The sequence below is a fragment of the Phaethon aethereus genome (genome assembly GCF_964289735.1).
Source record: "Phaethon aethereus genome assembly, chromosome: 11".
Lineage (NCBI taxonomy): Eukaryota > Metazoa > Chordata > Aves > Phaethontiformes > Phaethontidae > Phaethon > Phaethon aethereus.
In genome coordinates, this window is record NC_138587.1 from 2,342,846 (window position 1) to 2,365,453 (window position 22,608).

At 43.2% G+C, this 22,608-nt stretch overlaps 1 protein-coding gene across 2 annotated transcripts in view; it reads right to left on the reverse strand.

Moving 5' to 3' along the window:
* Positions 1-22,608, reverse strand: part of ITPR1 (inositol 1,4,5-trisphosphate receptor type 1) — a gene marked incomplete at its 3' end in the record, with an annotated part of 162,775 nt that overhangs the window by 12,628 nt on the left and 127,539 nt on the right. For both annotated transcript variants that reach the window (XM_082004787.1, XM_082004786.1), the window contains 10 exons: positions 21,498-21,602; positions 20,479-20,671; positions 16,618-16,740; positions 12,769-12,944; positions 11,314-11,478; positions 9,549-9,744; positions 8,063-8,164; positions 6,247-6,386; positions 4,797-4,962; positions 3,862-4,022 (listed from right to left, as the gene is read on the reverse strand). In XM_082004787.1, the coding sequence (XP_081860913.1) occupies positions 3,862-4,022; positions 4,797-4,962; positions 6,247-6,386; positions 8,063-8,164; positions 9,549-9,744; positions 11,314-11,478; positions 12,769-12,944; positions 16,618-16,740; positions 20,479-20,671; positions 21,498-21,602 (1,527 nt within the window). The remainder of the gene's footprint in view (positions 1-3,861; positions 4,023-4,796; positions 4,963-6,246; positions 6,387-8,062; positions 8,165-9,548; positions 9,745-11,313; positions 11,479-12,768; positions 12,945-16,617; positions 16,741-20,478; positions 20,672-21,497; positions 21,603-22,608) is intronic.

The window sequence follows — 22,608 nt, forward strand, 5'->3', positions numbered from 1 at the left end:
CCTGTGCCTTTGCTCCTGGGACACACGGGGAGCACTGGACTACCAGCTCTGCAGCACCATTAGCATACTTTCCAGATAAACCCTTCTGAAAAGACATTGACCCATCTGGAAGCCTCGCTATCTTAAGTGCACATCTGCAGTGATTTAGCCAGATGAACAGAAGTTAGGTCATCGGGAGGGCTTTATAAACATTGGGAATTAAAGACCATCTCTATTACCACTAGATGTTTTCTCACGTCTTGCAGTACTGTCCCTGCTATTAAAGAGGTATCAGGAGGTGGCTCAAAAACGCATTTCGAAGATGAGCTGCTTCATGCCAAGCTTCTGTTCACCCTCTCCTGAAATCTATGAGGTTATCGACCTCGCCAGCGCTGGTAAGGGCTTCAGGACAGCAGATGATTCACCGCAGCAGCTCGGGTGTGCACGCAAGCTCCACTTCTACACCAGACAGAACCAGCAATCCCATTCCCCCCTTGCATTGCTCTAGCAGTTCCCAGCTAAGATTCTTAAGATATCCCAAGCTTTACATCATGTATCACAGCAGGCACATGCTCACCTTACTGGTGAAAGTGAATATTGTCCCTGCGTAAGCAGGGACAGGGGGAAAAGCTGGAGATGAATCCCAGGCCTCCTATCAAAGGTCTGGACTTGTAGCTACAAGACCACCGCAGCCTGGCTTCCCACGCCGCGGCACGCAAACACGCGGGGCTCCGCAGCATGGGGAACTTGAACAAGAACAATCCGAGACTGCAAGCACCAACAGACCCCTATTTGTATCGGAAAACCATTACGGAAGGTATAGTTACGCATCAGTATATTAGATTTTATTTTGACAGATCATTGGGAGTTTTTTATTATTTCTTTTGATCAGGCTTATAGTGTTCAAAATATTCCTAAACCTTAAATTCTGTTTCCAAATTTAACTGTGACTTCTTTCTGCATGCTGCATTTTAACTTAATGAGCTCCTATCCATGAAGAAGTATAAAATTCACTACAGAATTGTAGTTAATCATTGATTTTCAAGGCTAAAATTTCTTCTCATGCTGGGTCAGATTCCTGCAGGTTGCAGGATGAATTCTGTGGGCAAGATTCAGCTCTGCCATCTCCAGTACAGTGGATAGCCTCAGAATTGCCTTTCTACACATATTATTTTTAGACAAGGAAACATCAAAATTCAAAATCACTCTTAAAGCTTCTGAATATTCACTAACCGGCATAAGTGAAATTGTCCAGGATTCTTTTGATACCACAGTGCTTAAAATATCTTTAAAGCACTGTACAAGCAGCACTGGATGCAACTCACAAGCTGATGGTGAATGTAATTTTAGTGTCCTAAATTTTTTTTTTTTTTAATCTTCTGTGGTGTTAGAACAACCCACAAATACTAAATGGCACAGGCTTTTTTTTTTTTTTTTTTTAATATTTATTTATTTATTTACTATTGCCAAAAGGCAGAAATCCCAGAGTTTTCTAAAGATATTCTGTTGGGAGTCAGAGCAAAGGTGAAGCATATTTGAGGTGTATTCTGTCACCACAGTATCATTTGGAGCACATTATGCTTCCTACCCTCAACTACTAAAGATGGATATAAATTGCAGTTGAACAATGGTACCACATAACAGCCCATGGAAAAGACCTGCCCCATCTATGTTATTATCAAAGATGTTAGAGTGCCACCTTCAGCCTGAAAATGTGGGGAGAAAATCCCTTTTAAATCTAAGCATGACGTGAGTAGGCTTTCCAGGAGAATCTGGTAGCTGCAGACATTAAGCAACCACAGGTTTCCATTCGTCCTCTGTAGAAATACAAAATAAACCATCACCTCCAAGAGGTGAATCTGAATCTTTGGAACCGCTGCCATATTTATGGCTTTCCTTTTGCCTGTCCTTCTAGATTCATGGAACGAAGACAGAAGGCTTGAGCAAAAGATGAACCATGCCCCAAGTTACTCCTAGATACACCTTAGGGCAGAAAAAGGGATTTCTGACTCTTACAGAAGTATTTAAAACAGGTCTGGTAGAGAAATATATTCATCATGGTTTAGATTCACATTTTCTAGGGCAGCAAAGAGTGTTTTTAATGTTAAAGGACAATGGAAAGAAATTGCTTCTGATCTTCAGAATAAGCTTTGCCAGATCGGTCCTAAGGAATACGTCAACTGCAAAATGCTGCCGAGATCTACGGTGTCGGGGCAGCAGCAGCCTGAGCTGCTCCAGTCCCGCTGCGCCGGGTCGTGGCAGACCACTGATGTGCAAAGCAAATTTACTTCCTATTCCACGGCTCGTACGGTTACACCACGCTTTCAACAGCACTGCAGTGAGACCCTGCCGCTAGTTCTCAACGTAAAACTGGCTCACGAAATGCAAAAACACACCAACTACAAGACGCACTCCAAACCTCCACCTAGCGCATACGGTTATATAAAATTGCATCTGCATGAGACGCTTGGTCTGTGCGTAATTCATCCATATTCCCAACCAACACGTAGTAATTAGCCTTTGCTGACACTTCTATGAATGGGCATACTCGTAAAAGTTCTCCAGTTTTTTATTTATTGCACGCATGTTCAGTGACTGGTTTTTGGTTCTTACCTAATTTGAACTGAAATAATAAGTTGTTAATACATTGTTAATTGAAACTTTTTTTAAAAACAAAACTAGTTTTAACACAACACAACAGTCTTGCACAAGCAGAAACATTTTAAAGACTACACTGCTTCCCCCCGAAGTGATGTTTGCTGCAGTGGGATAAAGAAAGGGAGCAATATAATCAGTCAGACTAGAAAGCAGCAGTGATGTACTTAGTTATCTCACTGCGCTAATCCTCTATCAGGTGACCGCTCACAAGATTTCTTTAAGCCCTCATTACAGAGGCAGAAACCCAGAACCAGGACATACACTGTAGTGACCCCAAAGTAACATGTTTAACCTCTGAGAGATCTTGGTGGGATTTACATTCTGACCAGGCCAACAAGTTGCTCCCTTAAAGGTGGGTTGTACCGCTGTGGCAGAAAAGCCAGAGTAGAAGAAAGAAGAAAAGTATTCTGCTATTTTTTTGTCTGAAGGCAAATAAAGAAATAGCTAACTGAAATTTCACAAATCAGAAACAGCTTTTGCTAACCATCCAGAAGCCACACAAATTAGTAATTGGGGTTTAGGATCTAATTCCAGGAGCTCTGAACCTGCAGCTTGGCAGGGACGAGGCTTTTAATTCTCTCATTAAAAGGCCCTACAATTGAGTAGATATTAATTTTACTTTATGACAACAAATCCTACAAGTCAGTTCAAGATACTTACACTAGGACAGGTTATATATATAATATATATATAATATATATATAATATATATTATTTTTTTAATATATATATAAAATATATTATATATATTCGTTATACTTCAGACACTTTCACCAGCTTGAAAATATTGTCCCTTAAACACTCGTTTTCAAAACAGAACAGCTTCTCTTCACCCACTTTAAAAGCGGGGCCACTACCTCGCTGTCACTGCTCACTGCCACCTACTCCGGCGTACGCACGGGAGCATTTCCGAGCCCGAGAAGCTGCAGGTACGCAGCCGCAGATCGCCCCTGCCTGCACCGCCCATCTGCAGCGTGCTGCAACGTGCTGCCATCGACGCAACGCCTTTTGTCGAGTTACCTCGCCAAGTACATCTTAAGTATGTTATCTTTAGAAGACGCTTCTACAAGGAAAGGCATCGGATTAAGCCTATTATTGTAGAAGAACTCTTGCTCCGAGTTTTTGCTTGCAAAAGAAATAAAATACAGAGTACTACATTTACCAAACATGCCAGTAGGTTGGTCTAATCTAGTGGGAAAAAAAAAGGCAAAACTCCAAACTCACCTTGATCATTTCTGCCACATAACTTTCCGGTCCTGTATATTCCGTTGAATCTTTTACTTTCACTAACACAATAAAGCACAAGTAATGCCACATGTTGTGCTCTTCTTTAATGTGCTCTTCAAACGTGACTGTCTTGTTATCAAACTTATCTCTTTCCAAACCTACAAGAGTGACACATATATAACCCTTAGTGCTTACGAACCGGTACTAAGAAAACGAGCTCTAAGAACAAAACTTGTTTCTACAGGCTGCTGCGCTTCGTAACAGCCACAATCACTGTTAAACGAACACCCAGTAAGAGGGAAAAACCCTCTAACGAAGGGCCACAATGTAGTGAGGAGAGGAAAAAAGGCATAACAAGCCCTGCTCACACTTATTACACGTAACAGAAAACTTTTGGTTAAAAAAATGCAGTGGGTTTATTGGATTCCATAACTCATCTCCTATTTTTAGGCCAAATGATACCAAAAGCAATATTTGATTTGCAGCAAACTTCCAAAGGTTACTTCTGCCAGTCTGTGTGTTATGCAACTTCTGCATGACCGTCTCATTTAACCGCACCGGCCTCAGAGGCTCGGCAGCTTCATTCCCACTCTACCGATGGGAAAAACTTTCACAGGCACTACTCAACAGGCTGCACCCTTGGAAAAAAACCAACTGTTTATAAAAATCTCTCCCATTTCAATAGGAAACTATTCTCTGAAGCACAGGAGAAACAGAAACTAAGGATTAGAGGAGAAAATGGTAACTGAGCATACATTCCCTATCTCTTCCTGCTGCCAAGCTCCTACGCATGTGGTACCCAAGAATATCAACCAGCCGAGGAACGCAAGGTAGGAACAGCCAGTAATTCCAGAATCCCATTTCCTGCTATTTTGCAGCTACCTCCGACTCTGGCAGAGTAACTCCTTACTTAAGGGTGTTTCCACACTTACCACAAATAAAGCAAGTTGTTTTTAAAATTTCTTCTTTCTTCTGCTTTTCACTCCTTAAATCAGCAAAAGTATCAATGATCACACCAAAAATCAGGTTAAGGACAATAATGATGACCATGAAGAAGAATAACAGATCATATATCACTCTAGCAGCAAAAAGAGGTTCCTGCAAGATACATATTTCAATAATTAACAACCCAAATACGTGCACCTCTAAGCCTCACCATACCTTTCTCAGTTCAGCAACAGAGCACACTGCCCCACAGCCCCTCCCTTTAGAATCTCCATTTCTGATGCTCTCCACTGATAACTTACAACTCAAAACATTAAGTGAAACTAAAATGCAAGACTATGGAAAGAAAAGCCAAATTAGTCAGCTACCAGTATGCGATCGTTCTGCTTACTGTGTCCAAGTCTGTCCTCTCCCCTCTCACACGCATCGAAACGCGTTCTCTCCTCACCCCCACCCTGCAAGCCCATCCAGATTATATCCTTATATTAATCTGCTTACATATGAATACAGTATTAGTGTTGACCATAAAGTCTTTTCCTGGAGTTTAATAGTATTCATTTCACTTATGCTAACAACCATGTACGTGGACATTAAGCTGGACTTCCCTGTACCCATTTCATACTTATTGCAGCCCTCAATACCTAACCCCCATTTTCAGAATCGTCCTGCCAGCTGGGTGCCAAACTTTTATTAAGAATTACGTAACTTTTAAACCATTGTAAGCTGAAAATAAGGCTAAATATTAGAAAACACTTTGAAATTGCTGACAATACAGAAAAGCATTCGCTCTGACCAATTCTGCTCCTTTGCCCCCTTCCCTGGTTTTGCGGGGGGGGACAGCCTGAGACTCAAATGGGTACAATTAGCTGAAGAAGCAGCTAAATGGGCAGCTTTGGCCACTACGAAAAATTCCTGCTGCTTTGACTCGTCCTTGCTCTCTGATGATGGCTCCAAGCAACATCCTTCCTTCCTTTCCACAGCCCCAGCTCCAACCCATCTTGGTCCCTGTCCTCTCATCCTTTCCCTAGGGATGCTCTCCACGCCACTAGCATGGTACCCGCTAGCACTGCATTTCATTCCGCTACCTCACTTCACTCTTTCACCAGCTTGTACTTATCTTATTTCTTCAGATCCTGAACTCCCAAAGCACTGGCTGTCGGCTACACCATTTCTGTTCTTCCCGGCCCCATTCTGGACAACCCTCAAGCTAAAAAAGCCCTTAAAAACAGATGGGTAGAAGCTTCTTTGAACTGGCTGTTGTTTAACCTGGTTCTACAGAGATTTAACTACACCGCCCAGAGAGAAAGCGGGGTCCCTTGTAGTCGCGAGGTGTCCTACATCTGTTTGAAGGGAGTGCATACGCGTTTTCCCCAGCAGAACTAGATCCCCAGCCCTACACGGTTATCACTCTCCCGCCCCCATTCAGTGATAATTTACCTCTTTGGATGGTTTCCTGAGCACATCACCTACTCCACCCCCACTCCTGAGCCCATGACTCAGTACAGTAACAATGCACATCAGCAACGTCTCGCACGTATGCTCTTTATTCTCTTCCTCCATTTCTTCACCAATCAGTTCTATTAACACAGCAAGCAAAGACACGTTTAGAAGGCAAGAAGATCAGTTTTCAATAATTCTCTCCATTCTCTGCTGGTTATGCTCTCTCCCCACTTTAAAAAACCTGCCGGATTTCCAGCCAGCGTTGCAAACCTCCTTAGCTCTTGCGAAGAGCCGACCATCGGAGCGGATCTCTGCTCTGGCTCCAACCTGCCCTCCTCTCCCCACCAGCAGAGTTTTCTTTTGTGCTTGAACTGTCGTCTTTGACTTGGTTAAATCTCTCTTTCCATTTCTGTTAACATGCTTAGCTCAGATCACCAGATGCCTGTTTATACAGAATCATAGCTTTTTGACAGCTCAGAGGACAAAGTGTTGCCTCTTACACTCTCCGTTGGTGCCTAACAGATTGCAGAGCCTTTGGGCTGCACTCAAAATGGCAACTTCGACTTGTATTTTTCAAATGGCTAAAATATCACTGCTTATGGAAACAGCATTTTACTAAAAAAGTAACACACTTTTTTGACCCTTTCTTCATTTGGCTGAAGCCTCCAACTTCAGTGTTTCAGTTGCAGAACCGCTAGAATTAACCACCTAATCTCATATACTCTCCCCGTACCCGTCAAAAGTCTCATGACTTTCATTTCACCATAAAAACGCTCCTGAGCGGGTCCCACCTTCCCACAGCTAGCCTTAGAAAGGCCCCGATCCCCGTGCAATCCAGAAATATTAAAAATGCAATATGAGACACAAGTGGCCAAAGATTTGGGCAGCATTAATATCCTTGGCCACGTAAGACCCTGATATCAGGTTGATTATTTATGATATAAAAACATCTCTAGAGCTTTCCCTTCTGCAGCCACAGCGTATGAAGACAAAGCAGCCCAGTCCTCCTCCTAGAGCTGAATAAAGCAGCTATTCTTGTATCACTGTTGAATCTTAGCTTATCAAAGAGGACGCTTGAGCAAAACAGAGCCATCTCCTCTTGCGAGCATGGGCTCGTGGCCATTATTGACCTTTGAAGCATTTGACCATGTAAGAGCTCCACTTCTAAGAGAAATAGTGATGTTCTGTCTGGCTCTCACAGCCAGCATCATAAATCTCTGAGAAGTAAATTACATTTCCTAGAAAATAAAACTGAAATATTTCAATACCCAATCTGAGGCTGGCGATTATGCTACAATCTCTCACATGCACTTCTTTGATCTCAAAAACCCCCAAACCTACCCTCTGTCTACTTAATCCATTGAGTACTTCCTGCCATGATGTTAAAAACGGTTTCCTTAGTTAGCGAGATAGAGTATGCTGACAACAAACAATGTTCTGCTCCATATTTCACAGTCTACTATCCTCTGAGATCGCATTTAATAGCCTAATGTTTTAAAATAATAAACTTTGCAAAGAGGTAAACTGCATCACTTCCTTCTCGAATTGGTAAGGTAGAAAATTAAAGAATATGACTGTTTTATCAAAGTACGGTTTAGTTCTAAGTTTCTCTAGTTCATGTAACAAATGTCATTTATGCTGTCGGCCTAAATTAATCCTTTTTCCAATTTAGATAGACTCATGATAGATTTGTTCTCAAATTCGTTACATAGCATTTTTTATGAACGTAGTATTTTTTTTAACTTAAGGTGCTTAATTAGAGAAAATATGAAAACTCAGGGTGTGAGTTACAAATTCAACAGCAGATACTTACGGTCTGAAGGAATGATTGAAGAACAGTTTTCACTGCTACCCGCTTTGCATACATCTGAATAGAGAAACTCTCCGGTCATGGTCTCACCTGGTTCTGTGCGATCTAAAAACAGAAGGCGATGAATCAGACGCGTAGTTTAACGTTTTGCAAGATTACTTCTCAGATATTAAGGTGCCCCATCATATTCAGTGTGCAATTATTAGGCAGATTTAGAATAGTATATTATCCTGCTGTTTAGAAGGGCACACTACTTTCTGATTTAGACATTCAATGATTTTAAATTCAAACACAAAATTCTTATTTCTATTAAAGACCAGAGTTGTGCATTTATTTTGCATCAGATCCAAAGTTGACAGAGTAATTGAAATTGTTCCAAAAATACTATGTTCTAGTGCATCGTGAATTTTCAAGGTGCCTTGAAAACTTGCCTTTCAATGCCTTGCAAGCATCAAAACAAACCTACTGCCACATAGTAAGACATCTTTGGCATTTCTCCAGCTGCATAGAAACGTCAAATAATAGGGTCAGTGAGGTTTGGGTCTCTCACAGGGTTGGCAGTAAAATTAGAAAAAATAGCGGGAACGTCAAATAGTACTTGTCTGAATAGCTCAAGTGTCAGAGGAAAAAAGCCAAGACAAAACCCAAACCTCTCCTCTTAACAATTTTCATTTCTGTGCTTCCCACCCACTGAGCGAGTTGCTTGATGCTGCAGGGTGGGAAACCCCCCCCAAATTTTAACTTACAATAAGCAACCTAAGGTCAGCGCAGAGAATGTGCTATGGAATTTAAACTGTAGCATTTGAGGGAGGTTAATACAGTCTATAAAAACCATGAGCAAACCAAAGTTAGAGAGATAAACCCCTGCTTCACAGGAGTATCTCTTTGATGCCAATCATTTATATTCAATCTGTTATTTCAGATAAAATATTAATTTTTGTTATGTTGAAACTAAACCCCACCATTAAAAGCCAATATAAGCATTCAATATCCGGCAAACCGAGGCAGAGCCCAACTCTCCCAGTGCAGAGCCCAACTCTCCCAGTGCAGAGCCCAACTCTCCCAGTGCAGAGCCTTCTCCACCATGACCTACCAAAAGTCTGCTTGTCATTAAACTGGGGGAGGAAGCAGGTACAGCTGAATTAGATAATCTCAAGTGTTTTAGCAAACAGCGAGGGCAGACATCTCAGCTGTGTGCAGAAGAGCCCAAGTGCTATCTCCAGGGGTTTCTCCTCTCCATCCCTCTTTATGCTGCAGCAGGTTGCAGTGTTTTGTAAAGATACTGGGGTATCTGTTTGCCCCAATCACCCTGGGGTTTTTTGAATTTTATATTCTGTTTAAAAAGTGTCCTTTGTAAGAAAGAAATCGTCACACTGGTAAGGTAACCAGTATGGCTTGCAAAAGGTGGAAGACAATCAGCATGCCTCGTGGAACAAAAGCCCATGGCTTTCTTCGACACAAACCGTCGAAATGCATCGCCGGTACCAACCTGGCAGTAACGTTTCGTTAGGGAGCTTGTCTACTTCCAGGATGAAGTCATCTTTGAAGAAAAGGTACCCCACTATGGAGAACAGGTAGACCAAGATGAGAGCGAGAACTGCAGTCAGGATGATGGAACGCCCATTGCGAGTGACGCTCTTGATGACGTTCAGCAAGGTCTCTTCTCGGTACACCAAGTCAAAGAGCTGAGGACAACGAACAAAAGCAAAGGCTGCTTCTCACATGTACCGCCAATCCCACTGGTGGCATGCCACGTGGTGGCATAACAGGGGCAGCATGTTAACAATAACAATCCGATGGTTTAAAGAGCATTTAAAGCACCTTTTTTTTCTTCCTTTTCACAGTTGTCTGAAATTTAACGTATTAGCACAGAAAAACACAGCAGGAGGCAAGGGAGATGGGGTCCCTCGCCCCCACTCTACCAGTCTTGTGCCATGCACTCTGAAACATGAAGAATGGTGGCAGCTGTACCTCCCTCTTCATCTGCACATCAGGGACATAAAAACATAAAGCTGTTACCACTGTTCTATCTTTTTTTTTTTCCCCCAGTACTATCTGTCCCACCACAATCTCAAAATATCTCATTTCAGAAATGCAATCAGCTATTTTCTTTAAGTCTTGGTTTACTGAGTGTATAATTAAATGAGCAATATTTTTGGCCAAATTCCTTGTTTAAACTTCTTTACAGATGTTTCCTTCATTTCTCACTCCTCTAGGTCTATGACAATTCACCAGCACAGCCCAGGCAGGTTGCTGGCTATGCTGGCTGACAATGAGAGAAAAGGTATTTGCTAAATTGGACCTACATGAATACAGAAAAAAAACCAATTCCGTTACCAGAGGATGTAGCAAGCATCAAACAAAGGGACAAAAATAGAGTGTTCTGAATGGGATTTCAGGTTTGCTTTAAAAGCGACACGTTTTCTCCACCAACACTAGACATACTCCTTCAGTGCTTATTCTTAGAAGCATTGTGCCGTGCAAGATGAATTCCACCCCAAACAGAAAAAACACGTATGCCAGGCACCCATGTCAGTCGTGTGAGGTCTGCAGTCTCGCTACAGCTAGGGAGACACTCCAAAGTTAACCAACTGCTCAAAAAGCACGGACGCTATGTTATAGTTACTGGCAATAACTACAGTTAAAGACTCTCTGCCTCTTACTCATAGCATGGTAACTCCAAAAGCACCTACTGTTCAGCTAACACTTCTACGGCTAGATTTTTCAATGATTCTTTTTTTCTCATGTAGGAGCTTATATGAGCTTAAGAAGGCTTAAGCCTTCACCAGGTATTGATATAAATTGGGAGTCACAACGTTTTAAATTGGTTTATTATCTTGGAATTTAGAGCTGGGTCACAAACATCTGACCTAGAAAACCTGTACCTTAGAAGTTGAGGAGAGAGAGAAATGCTAAGTACCTTCATCACAACTGCACACGTTTACTGTAATGAGCAATTTTAACTACATTTAATCTTAAACAAATCTTGTGTAATACACTTGAGAAGAATAAAGAAGTCTCCGCTTGTCTGTACAAATCAGGAAGAAGAGATGTGGCAGGAGTCCCGTAGCCTCCCACCATAACTTCTCCCAAGCAAAATCTCCAGCGTGCCGTTCTCAAAGGAGTGCCTGTACAACAGCTTCCCAGTAGTAAACCAGAAAGCAAGTGGTGTACGACACATCTACATATGCCCGAGATGGGACTTCCCAAACAGATTAACAGAACAACATGCTGAGGACAAAGTGAATACCTACCAACAAACTATAAAAGAATTCGTGTACGAAGAGCCCCAGGGCGCAAATCAGAAGGTACAGCAGGTGATAAAGAAACTCTACGTCCATGATCATTGCCTTGTATCCTCTAGTGAAGGTTCCACAGTTACCCACAAAACTCATCAGAAAAATGATTTTATTACAAACCTAAGGAAAGATTAACTATAAATTAGTCACAGCATGTGGCTTTCAGGAAAAAAGGCAATTTTTCAGAGCTGGAGATAACTCGGCTCCATGATAATGTCAACAACCGTGTTGAATTGTCTGTTACAAGACAGCGTTTTTACACATCAGTCAAAACCTGCTTTCTGTTGTGTTTTATGCACAGCTGAGACAGCGACCCAAAACTGGAACTGCACACATCTAATACAACGTGCACACTGACTCTTGACTCCAGCTTGTTGTCGAAGGGCATCAAGACTAAGATTTAAAGAAGAAAGTAAAAACACTCCCTGGTGTGAGAGGTAAACCTTCCTCAATAAAAACCCCAACCCTGTTCTAAGCACAGCACTTTCTGCAGTCAAGTAACTCTCTAGCCTACAGCAACCCTTATGGTTCCGAAACAGCCCGTTGCTTGCTAATAAGCAAGTGCTCCAGATTCCCTCAGCAATTCACTCTCGAATCATGCACCCAGTAATCCTCCTCTGCAGCACCAGCCATCAACGCCAAAGGAAAGCTGCCTTCAACTTACCTGGAACCTGCTAAATGCTACAATTACCAATAACAACCACCACCCTCGCAATGCAACTCTGCCTGTGTAGTACACGGTACTCGGTGACGCATTTTGCAGACAACGAGTGCTATTAAATGATGCACTTGAACGCTAGGCACTTCGGAATAAAGGCAAGGACTTTGAGAAGACGCATCTTTGCACAGCTCCTGCTGACTCACTCGGAGAGAAACCCTTTTGGCTCACTTGCCACAAGAGACCACAAGTATCCGGGTTTGAGCGTTAATGAAGTTCTCTGGTGGCTCAGCTTACATGGTCAGTCCACACACTACTGCAGCAAAACTGCTTAGTGTCAGCTTTTGGCTGGCAGGTAGACTGCAGTCAGACATTTGGGAAATGCACTCTTTAGTGAATCTTACACAACCGCGTTAATACCATAGCTTAGTTGCTGAACGGGAGATGGGTTTGAGCGCATAACTAAGTACTTCAGGGTCACAGAGACTTCTCTACATTTCTAGCTGGGGTGGGAGTTGTTTCTAGACCGTGGCAAAACTGAACAAAACCTTAGAGACTCCACAGCCTGGGGAACCAGGATTAAATGACCAGCAGCAAAGCATTTCTGCTAGAAACAGTCCAAAAAGGAACTACTCCTCCCACCAGTTCCACCACAATGTCCCAGGCTATTTTTGCCTGACATCTTCACGAGCAGGTAAGAAACCCTTACATAAGATGCAAGAGAGATTCAAAAAAGCCCACTCGATTCTTACGTTGAATGCACCCAGCAGAAATAAAGTAGGTTGTAAACCAACTGAAAATATTAGTCGTAATATTGTAGAAGCGATTAAGGCTCGGATGCCGTGGGGCTTCGGAAGAGCTATAACGATGGCCAGAGATATCAGCATCGCTGTCCACAGCAAGCCTGACAAGTGGGGCTCCAGTGTACCTAGGGTGAAGAAGAAAAAACAAAACCCATTTCAATACTTTCTGTAACCAAAATAACCAGATAAATGTCATTTTACCTCATTTTTGGTGAAGCATCATTAAGCCTCACGTTCAGACGTTACTGATTTCAAAGCAGGAAGTGGAACACCTGAGGCCAATGCCTTCAGCAGATTTTAATTACAAACTTCTTACTAAAGCATTATGTAAATGGTAAGCGCCAGTATGATAGGATTCTTCATTGTAGGGTTCATTACTTATACACCTTGGATGCTGAAAAGGAGAGGCATTTTGGTAAAATGCAATCTGTAGAGGCATTGAATGGGTAGGTGAGGACAGTCAACACACTCCTCCAGGCCCAGATTCACGGCAGATTCTCCTACTATGCTTTTGGTCAAAAACCTCCTACCAGTTTTTGTCGTCTCTTGCTATTTCTGGTTCTATTTAGACTGTCCCGTGAGACTGACTGCTTACGTAACATCAGCCCGTGTTGCTAAAAAAACACTTCGCTGAAAGAGCCGTAAAAAATACTTGGCTGAAAATACCATTTACCCTGGATTTACGCCGAATATGAGAGACATCTTTTTCCTAAAACTGACATTAAAAAATGCTTTTCTTCAAGCAACTGGTCCCTCAACAGATAGAAAGGCAAGACCCCTCACACTTCACAGCACTCTGCAGCCCTTCTGCAAGTACGTACTCAGAGGACTCTTGATTCTTACTGGCAAGACACTCACCCAGGGCTTTTTTCCTCCCCCCACCCGAACTCAGAAGGCTTAGGAAATATTACTCTCATCTGACTACCACGAGCAGCCATTTAATTTTGTTCCAAATCACCGTAGATTAAAAAAGACAGCAGAGGATAGATGGAAATTAAAACTTAATAAGCGTAAAGTTGAGCAGATGTTTCCGCCGTCTGAAGGGAGTTTGGGATCCCAGAGCAACGCCGCCGCCGCTCGAGCTGTCAAACAGCGAAAGGTGCAGGGACGGAAACAGAGTCACCCGGTGGGAACGATAAACAGCACTGAGGGGAGAGGGGAAAAACGTTCCTAAATGAGCTTCTGCAGGTGACATGGGAATTGCTGTGAACGGCAGATCCTGAAGGATCCCGCCTGCACCTGCACAGGTGTCGGAACGTCCCAGCTATTACAAAGTCATCCACGGGACATGAATGTATTTGCTTTCACAAATTTCAGCAGTTCCCAGCAGGCCTGCAAAAATAACTAGAGTTAATGAAGTCCTCAAGTGTTGCCTTGGAAAGGCCTGACACCACGGGCTGCTCATCGGCCTGCGGAGCGCAATGCCACGACGTAAGACGACCCTGAAGGGACACGGGTCGGGTGGGTACTCGCGGGGAAGAGTGGGGCTCAGGGCACAGGCTCGTCTCTCCTTCTTGGGGACGGAGAGAGACTGGGAGCAAACTGGGAGCGGTGTCCTTGCCCCTGGCAGATGAAGCTCACCAAGAGAGCGGTCACTTGCCATCAACTGCACCCAACCCAATGCCGAAGCGCTTGCTGCGAGCACGTGGAGGGCATTCCATGACTGCTGGCAGGCAGAGCATGAAACCTGCAGGACCTGGTAGGAAGGTTCTCCCTGCTTCTGGAATTCTCACCGTTCCAGTACTGAATTCCAGGCATCCAGTTTCATTTCTGCTCCTCAAGTCAGAAGTTTTACAGCTTCTGCTACAGTCAGATGCTAATCAGCTGCTCAGTTCACCATGTCTGAGCAATTCAAGACACTGACAACTTCCCCCAAACAGTCTGTTTGGAAAAGCCTTTTTTCTTTTTAAAGCTAAATATAAAATACACATGTATTTAATTAATTTACATTTTTGATTGTAACTAGTAGAGGAAGAGATGTTATCAAAATGTTACCTGATAAATAAGGTATTTCAAATATGCAGGGTAGGGCATCTTCAAAATGCCAAATGATCCCCCCCACCCCAGTCTTGCAACTTGTAATCTCAACGAACTCATTTAATTACCAGCTTTCCTAGCAGCCGTAAATACAGACTTTTAAATTTTAACCTGTGATCTTTGAAACTAGAGACAGAAAATTCAGTTGCTCTTTGTGCTGGTTAAAACCCTTCAACCAACTGCTGGCTGGAACAGGACCTGGGTAGCCCCACGGTCTGCTGTCACAGCATGCGACGCAGAGGTACGGCGGCCGAAACCACAGCCTGATGCTGCAGGAGGTAACTATACTCTTCCCCTCTGAGGAACACCAGATTTTGGCCTAAAATACCCTGCACCTTCTCACCGGCTGCATCAGGATGCAGAACTCCTAAACCCAAGTTTTCCATGCCCACTGCGACCGTAAGCCACTGTCAGACACTGCTTGGACAAAACCAGGGTGCTCCTCAATTTGAATTAACTGGTGAGCTGCAAAAAAGGGGGAAGCACCTTTTATGCTGCACACACGTTGCTCAGATGGTAATTTTCTTACGTTCAGGCTACTGCTGTCTTTGAGCGGCATTGTCTTTGGGTTCTGTGTTAGCAACGAACAGAAGATGCAGAGGGAAGTTCAACAGGAGAAGATAAGCATCTAACTGGCCCTGTCGCATGATGAGTTTCAAAGATAGGGAGGTGAAGGCTTGAATGTGGACCACCCGCTCCAGGAGGAGGTTTTACTGCTGGAGTCCTTATTTGCTCCAGTTGACAGGGACATGGCAAAAGCTCCTACCTAGGCATTGCCTCTACACCAGCTTTGCAACACAGCAGAGGCATTCACAAGAACATTTCTCTAAATTTCCAGATACTGACATGAATCCACCCCTTGACCTGCCCTGGGGGACATCTCTTGGGAGAGGCAGGATCTAAGGAAGAGCAGCCGAAGACTCCACTGGGGGTATTTAGTAACTGGCTCCAAGAACCATCGCTGTCGCACAAACCCACTGGTTGGATCAAAAGCGATTTCCATGAGACCTATTACAGTAAGATTGTGCAACCCCGCACGAACCGCACATGTTAACCCGTGCTTCATGTTAGAAATGCCAGCAAGCCCAGCTGCTGCCCGCTGATGGCAAGGAGCCTCGGAGCGGCAGGTTGCTCCCGAGCACGGGACATGGAGGGCATGCTCCTCCTCGCTCTGTGGGCAACCTCTGCTCAAAGTGCTCGCGAGGGTAAGGGACTCCTAGGAGAGACAGGAACAGAGGGAGATGGGCTCTTTTTCTGTCTCCATCGATTTCTAAAGGCACGAGGCAGGTCCCTTTGCCCCCGTACACGTCACCTGCCAGCGCAGGGTAATCTCGCTCACCCAACCCCAACGCTCAGAGGCCTCCTGAAGTGCTATGCAACCATGCAAGTTTTATGGAAAATGGTGTTAATAAAATGCAAGCTCAAGGAAAACAACAAATTAATGTTTCTCGTGTTTTTAGTTCAATACTTAATTGCAGAACTCTAAAACAAAGCAGAACATTCAAGTCATTAAAGGTGGACGTCTGTTTTTGATAATTTTTTCCCCTAGGAAAGAGCATGGCTCTACATTCTCCTTACAAATGCCTCAAGAAAAAGTAACTCCACAAACAACACAATTTAAATCAAGAAAATTTTAAAAAAGCCAAGTTGTTTTCTACTATCCCCACTGAAGAAAACAGGGACGCAGAGACAAGTGAGGGATAGAATTTGGCTCATTAGCTCTTGTTTGTTCACATAGTTTTGTACGTTAAATATCAGTACCTCCTCGAATTCCTTTGAATGGATAGAAAAATGCCACAAGCAGGTTCATAAGGACAGCCAGGTTAAAGGAAATACTGCTCCAGAAGGACATGTTGCGAGCACACCAGTAGAGGAAAGGTTGAGCTGCAAAGGAGAGAAACAATTCTTTTTAATGATGGATTTAAAAAAAAAAAAAAAAGACTTCTATATAAAAATTAATCTCCACCAAAACTGTTTATTTTCAGTTTGCCCAAAAGCACAGCATCAACAGCAGTAATAGTCATGGCTTATTCCAAAGTTTATTTGATTACCCTTTATCTTTAGGGTACACCCAGTTTCCTAGATAGTGCTTCCAGGCAAAGGACTCATGTTAAAAAGTATTTTCAAACATGAGTTGATTTAGTGGTAGCATGAGGAGTTCAGAAATGCCAGAGATCAAGAACTTGGAGTACAAAGTATATTATTAGGGGAAACCTAGAGTCACACAGAGAACAGCTAGGAGGCAGAAAATCTGCACCCGTTATCAAGGGCGAGATTCAGCCCCACTGCTCCCAGCACCTCACCTGCACGAGATGCTGCCCACCTTCAAACTTCCCTTCCGCTGTAGCAAGCCAGAAAAAAACGCAGGGGAGGCAGCACAGGGTGGACACTCAAGACACAAAATGCAGCGTAGTGAGATAGCAATAAAGCTAAAATGTTTAGCACGAGCTGCCAAGCCAGTGAGGCAACTTCACTTCAGGCTGGTAAGAGACCGATGTAGCCCCACAATAATCCCCGAGTTGAAGCTTGGCCGGACTTCCCTCTGCCCTGTGGGCGAGGGATGCAAGCACATCTGCACAGAGCTAGGCATACAGTTCAACAGCTGCTCATTTTAAATTCCCAGCATTACATACAAATACTTTTCAAAAAGACTCCTAATTTTAATAATCTCTGCAGCTAGAATCAAGAGGCACAGAAAGCAAAGCGATTCATTTTCTGAAATGGTAGTGGACCAGAAGACAACAAGGACAGCCAAGAAGCTGCCTTACAGTAATTCCCTCTGCATCAAGGCAAAATCCCCCCCATTTTAGCTCCTGCAGGCTTACTGTACCGCAAATAGCGTACTCCTGAAATCTAGAGCGGAGGAGGAAAAAAAAAAATCTATTAAAAATGCTCTCAAAGAAGGGAAAGAAATAATGTTTTTCCCTGTTGGAAGGAGGTAACGTGTATATCAGAGAGTGAAGGAAAAGAAGCTCACAGTGAAATTTAGGGAAAAGATGAGAATGTGAAAATGCAAACTCTGGGGCTGAAGAGTAAATTAATGAATGCAGCAATTCTGAGCCTCACAGTAGCCACCACCTCTCTTCAGCAAATCACGTCTTCTAGCATCTTAAGCAAAAAAAAAAAAAAAGGGTTAAAAGAATTATAGAATGCCTCATTATACTGAGTTGAAATGCACATAAAAAGCAAACGTATTGAACAGCTGAATGCAAAGGGAAGGACCACAAAAAGGTACCCCGTCTCTAAGAATACAAGCTTCATTGCGCCTAATTAGCCAAGCATATGTTAAGCCTCACTGAAACGCAATACAGCAATGTTTTGAATATATGATACACTGATTTCTATATTATTTCTGTTCTCAATTTCATTTTAACTGGAAGAATCTGTAAGCAGGTTGAATTAATTTGTATGAATTTGTTATACAAAGTTCCAGGTTTTACTTTAAAACTTCCTTTGGGGATGGGCACAGACTATCTGCACTGTGTAGCACTTCTGCCTGGTTTTGTCAGGCTCATTTGAATTCTTAATTAAGACCTTGGGAGACTTACGGTGCTCGGATTATGGGCTAGCATCATGAGCAGAAGGGGGAAGTACATGGGTCTTTATAAAGACTTTTAAAAAGTCTCTCTCAGGTTTGAATAAACTGTAAGCGGTATCACATGAGCACAGCACAGAGCACTGCCATCCAGTCATGTCTTGAAAACACAAACCTGTATTTAAGATGTAAGAAAAACTGCATAAATGTAAAGTATCACCCAGAGGCCAAACAAGACCAGAATACTAGGAGACAGACTAAACTATTCCAGTTGCTTAAAGAAAAAAAGAAATATTCTCCACTTCTGCAGGTGGATCTTGATCCATCTGTGGTCTGTCATTAATTATGGATGTCTTCACAGCTTGCCTGGAGATAGCCTCAAAGACAATTAAAGTAACTCAAACAACAAAATCCAATAGAAGACATGGATACCGTCAAAGTTGCACATTTGTCTAGGACGTCAAATACTCCCATATTCTTGTAGAGTTCTTAGAATTCATTTTAGGAAGCAGCTTCCTGGGGATTTTGATGCTGTCAGAAGTACTAATCCATTGCTCGGTGGAAATAGCTCCACTCTATTTGGTATTCATACACGTGAAAAAATATTTCAGTAGACCTGACCAAGTTTCAGGCGGTCTTATCCATACCTGAATTTGATAATTTTGAATAATATGATTCCAGCTGCTTTTCTCTGTTAAAAGGCCTATTAACATATATGTACATACATCCCAACAATCAGAAGCAAATACCGAGTTTCCATTATCAAATGTGCAACATATCATCAGCTCTAGTGTGAACGGTGCATACGCATTCGAAAAACAAACTGGAAAGAGTCCAGGCTCTTCTTGGAAGTGCACAGTGAAAGGGCGAAATGCAATCATCAGAGGCTGCAACAAGGGAAGTAATTTTATAAAAAATAATTTTCACAATGAGGAAGGTCAAGAGGTCCCTTCTCCCGTCTTCTTTTTCCCTACGATATGCAATGCTGACCGAGCGCCAGCGAGGTCTCCGTCGGGGGGAAAGCCTTTGCTAACCATGCTGGCGTGGATCGCCTGGCGCGGCAGGCAGGTTTGGGTGGCTGACGGCAGCGTGCAGCTGGACAGAAGTCCACCCTCACATTTGCTCTAGGAGGTGGTTCTGGACCAGTCCGCACTCTTGCGCTAAGGACTGGAGTCCAGCTGATTCAAGCATGGGGAACAGCAGCGCTACCAGATGGCAGATGTTGACTGGAACAGGAAATAGCTGCTTTCTCTCTCACGTTTCAGAGGGTCATTGTCGGTAAACTCTAACCACTCATCACTGCCCACGGAAGCTGAGCCTCATGCGCACCATTTCTCCTTTAGCAAAACAAAAAACCTATGTTATAAAAAAAAAATTAATAATTTTAAGCAAATGAGTTAGGAACTTTACTGGGGGAAGTGGTGGCACTGTGTGAACTAAAAGATAATTTTTAAAGTTTTCCTAGCTGCCAGAGGCAAAAGCATTACTTGATATCTTAGCATTACAAGGGTGGAAGGGACTTAATCAGCCCGTCTACCGGTGTATTCCTTGTCCAAAGAAAGGATGAATTCTACTTCTACTGTTACTAGAAAATGCATGTTTATCCTGTTCTTAAATACCTCCATTGCTGGAGATGCCGTAAGTCCATGCTGCATTACCCAGCCTTATTCCTTCCTGCAACGCAAGGGAACTGCTTTGTGTATCCAGTGCAGGGAAGGAGAAGAGACCACTGCTTTCTTCAGCTGAGTCCTCTCCATTTCTCTCTGCCACCAAATGCCTTCTCATTTAAGCTAAGCCTCCACAAATTCGTTCCTTCCTGTTGGATCTTAAAAAAGACAACCTGTGATCCTTCTTACCACTCTCCCCTGGATCCCCTCCAGTTGGTCCATATTGCTCTTGCAGCAAGCTTGACTTCATTACAGCATGTTGCCATCGTGCAGAGGAGCAGACTCTTTCAAACAATTATCAAGGTTGCTGCCACACTGGGGAACCATCTGCTACCGAGTCAACATTTCAAACTCCGAAAACCTGACCTCAGCGCTCTGCTGGTAACGCTCCACACCACCACACTGGCAACAGCAACCTACCTCGCAATTTCTTTTGCCAGTTCATCTCATTAAAGAGGTCTTCCGATTTCATGAAGAAGTCATTGATCTTGCTGCCTTGTTCATCCCTCTCCGTGGTATAATATATCCGTAGCTTGGACTCCTTCGTGAGGAATTCACAGATACTGGGCACAGGGAAGACTATTTGCTCCATGGTACGGTCCGACCTGACAATCTGAACAGCAGCCTTATTAGGGTTCTTCCAAGTTATTAAATGCTTTCATTTCTTGGTTGGTTTGCTTCCCCCCCCGCCCCCTCCCAAAACAGCTACATGTAGAGACTTGGATGCATTTTGTAGAACAGCAGCTTGGTAGAGACTTCACTTAACTTACCTTTCAATGCAGGCCTACATTTAGCTCCAAGACCGGTCATTTCTGTGCTGTGGTCTTATCCTGGCAATACTTAGCTGGGATTTCCAAGGGGCCCAGTGAATCCTGCACCAAAGCTGTGCTGAATTTCAGAGCAATCTGGTCACCCAATTCAAGTATCTCAGCAAATTTCAGCCACACATTGCACAGGCAAGTGTGAGGAATGATAGTTATATTTATATTGCTTATTAGAGAGTTTTGTGAACTTTCCACGTTTGTGTGTGTTTAACTTTTGAAAAGCATCTTGGACTGTGCATCAGGCCAAAATGTCGTTTTAACACAGAAAGGAAGGCAAAAGCTATCACTAACTTTACGGATTCAGCAGTGGTACTGGCCAAAATGTAACAGAAGCGAAGTTACACTTCCTCCTGCCAACAGAGCTCTCTGCTCAGCTCCCTCTTAAAGCCCACACATGACAGCTCAAAAATAGCTCCCCCCCAGCAGCTGTCAAAAAATAAAATAAAAAAATAAGTACACATACATTCTCATGTCAAAGATGACAGTCCACACACAGGTAGTCAGTTCGATCAAAGTATCAGGTATAATGTAACCGGTGTTTAACTCCACCATTTCTCTCCAAGCAGCATTTCCCGCAGCAGAGCATCCCCCCCGCACCTCCCGGTCTCCCCTTACCTCAATCTGTGCCGTGTGCTTGGCATAGAACTCCAGAGCCTCGTCTCCCTCTATCTGACCTCCCGGCTTCAGCATGTTCTGCAGCTCTTTGTTATGACGAGCCAACTAAAATAAAGGAATGCAAAGGGAGTGGGAGACACCAGATGTCTCCCTATGATATTAAATTTCTGATTTTTGGCATAAAAAAAAGAAGTAGTATGCAGTCAGCTGCTAAGAAAGGGCAAAGTTGACAGAAGGCTTGTTCTATTCCAACCAGACACCCTGCAGCTCTATTTTGGGAGCAAGGCAGAATGATTCATATATGTATTCTTTTTAATATCCGCATTGTACTCCTCTTTTACCCATCCTCTCCCACCCTTTGCCTGACTTGGGAAACTTTTGAACATGCACAGTCGGTCTATTCTTCTACACCCACCCGAACTCAAAGGTGTGCTAATCACACAGGTATCTAGGCAGGGATGGAAGAGAAAATTTGCATCAATTGAAAAGCAGATGCACAGAGCACTGCTCCAAAAATGCTTCTGGATGCTCTAAATTCATCTTACAGCATAGTAATGTTTTTTTTTCTTAGATGCTGAAGGAACAAGAAGTCTCCAGTGGAGTGATATATGTAGCATATAATGTATTAAGTAGATCTAGATACTTCCCCCCGCCACCGTCCTGGTCTTTTACCTTTCAAACACCACATTGTATAGATACAACACACCTGACTGGCTCCACCATAGAGAGAATGTGGCAAGAACTATAAAAGCAGAGTGAGATTTCTGCTTACGTTTTAAGTGATCTGTGAGTAGGATTTCTTTGGGAGTATAAAGTAACCTTTGATACAGCTGAAAAATAATACATCGCTCCCAGCACTGCCAAGAACTTGAATCACGTCTCTTCAGAAACTTGGTCGCGAGCCTGCCTGCTTCCCGTTATAAAAGAAAACTCCAAAAATTTTCTTACATAATTTTCTTTTCTGATTCTTTAAGGATAGGAATTTGCTCTGATAAAAAGCGAATGTGCAGTGAGTTTGTCTCAGAGGTGAGCCATTAAAGCAATTTCAGGGAAAAGTAGACCTCTTGCTATTCACAGTTTGCGAAACTTGGTGCTACAGAAGCTGTAGGTG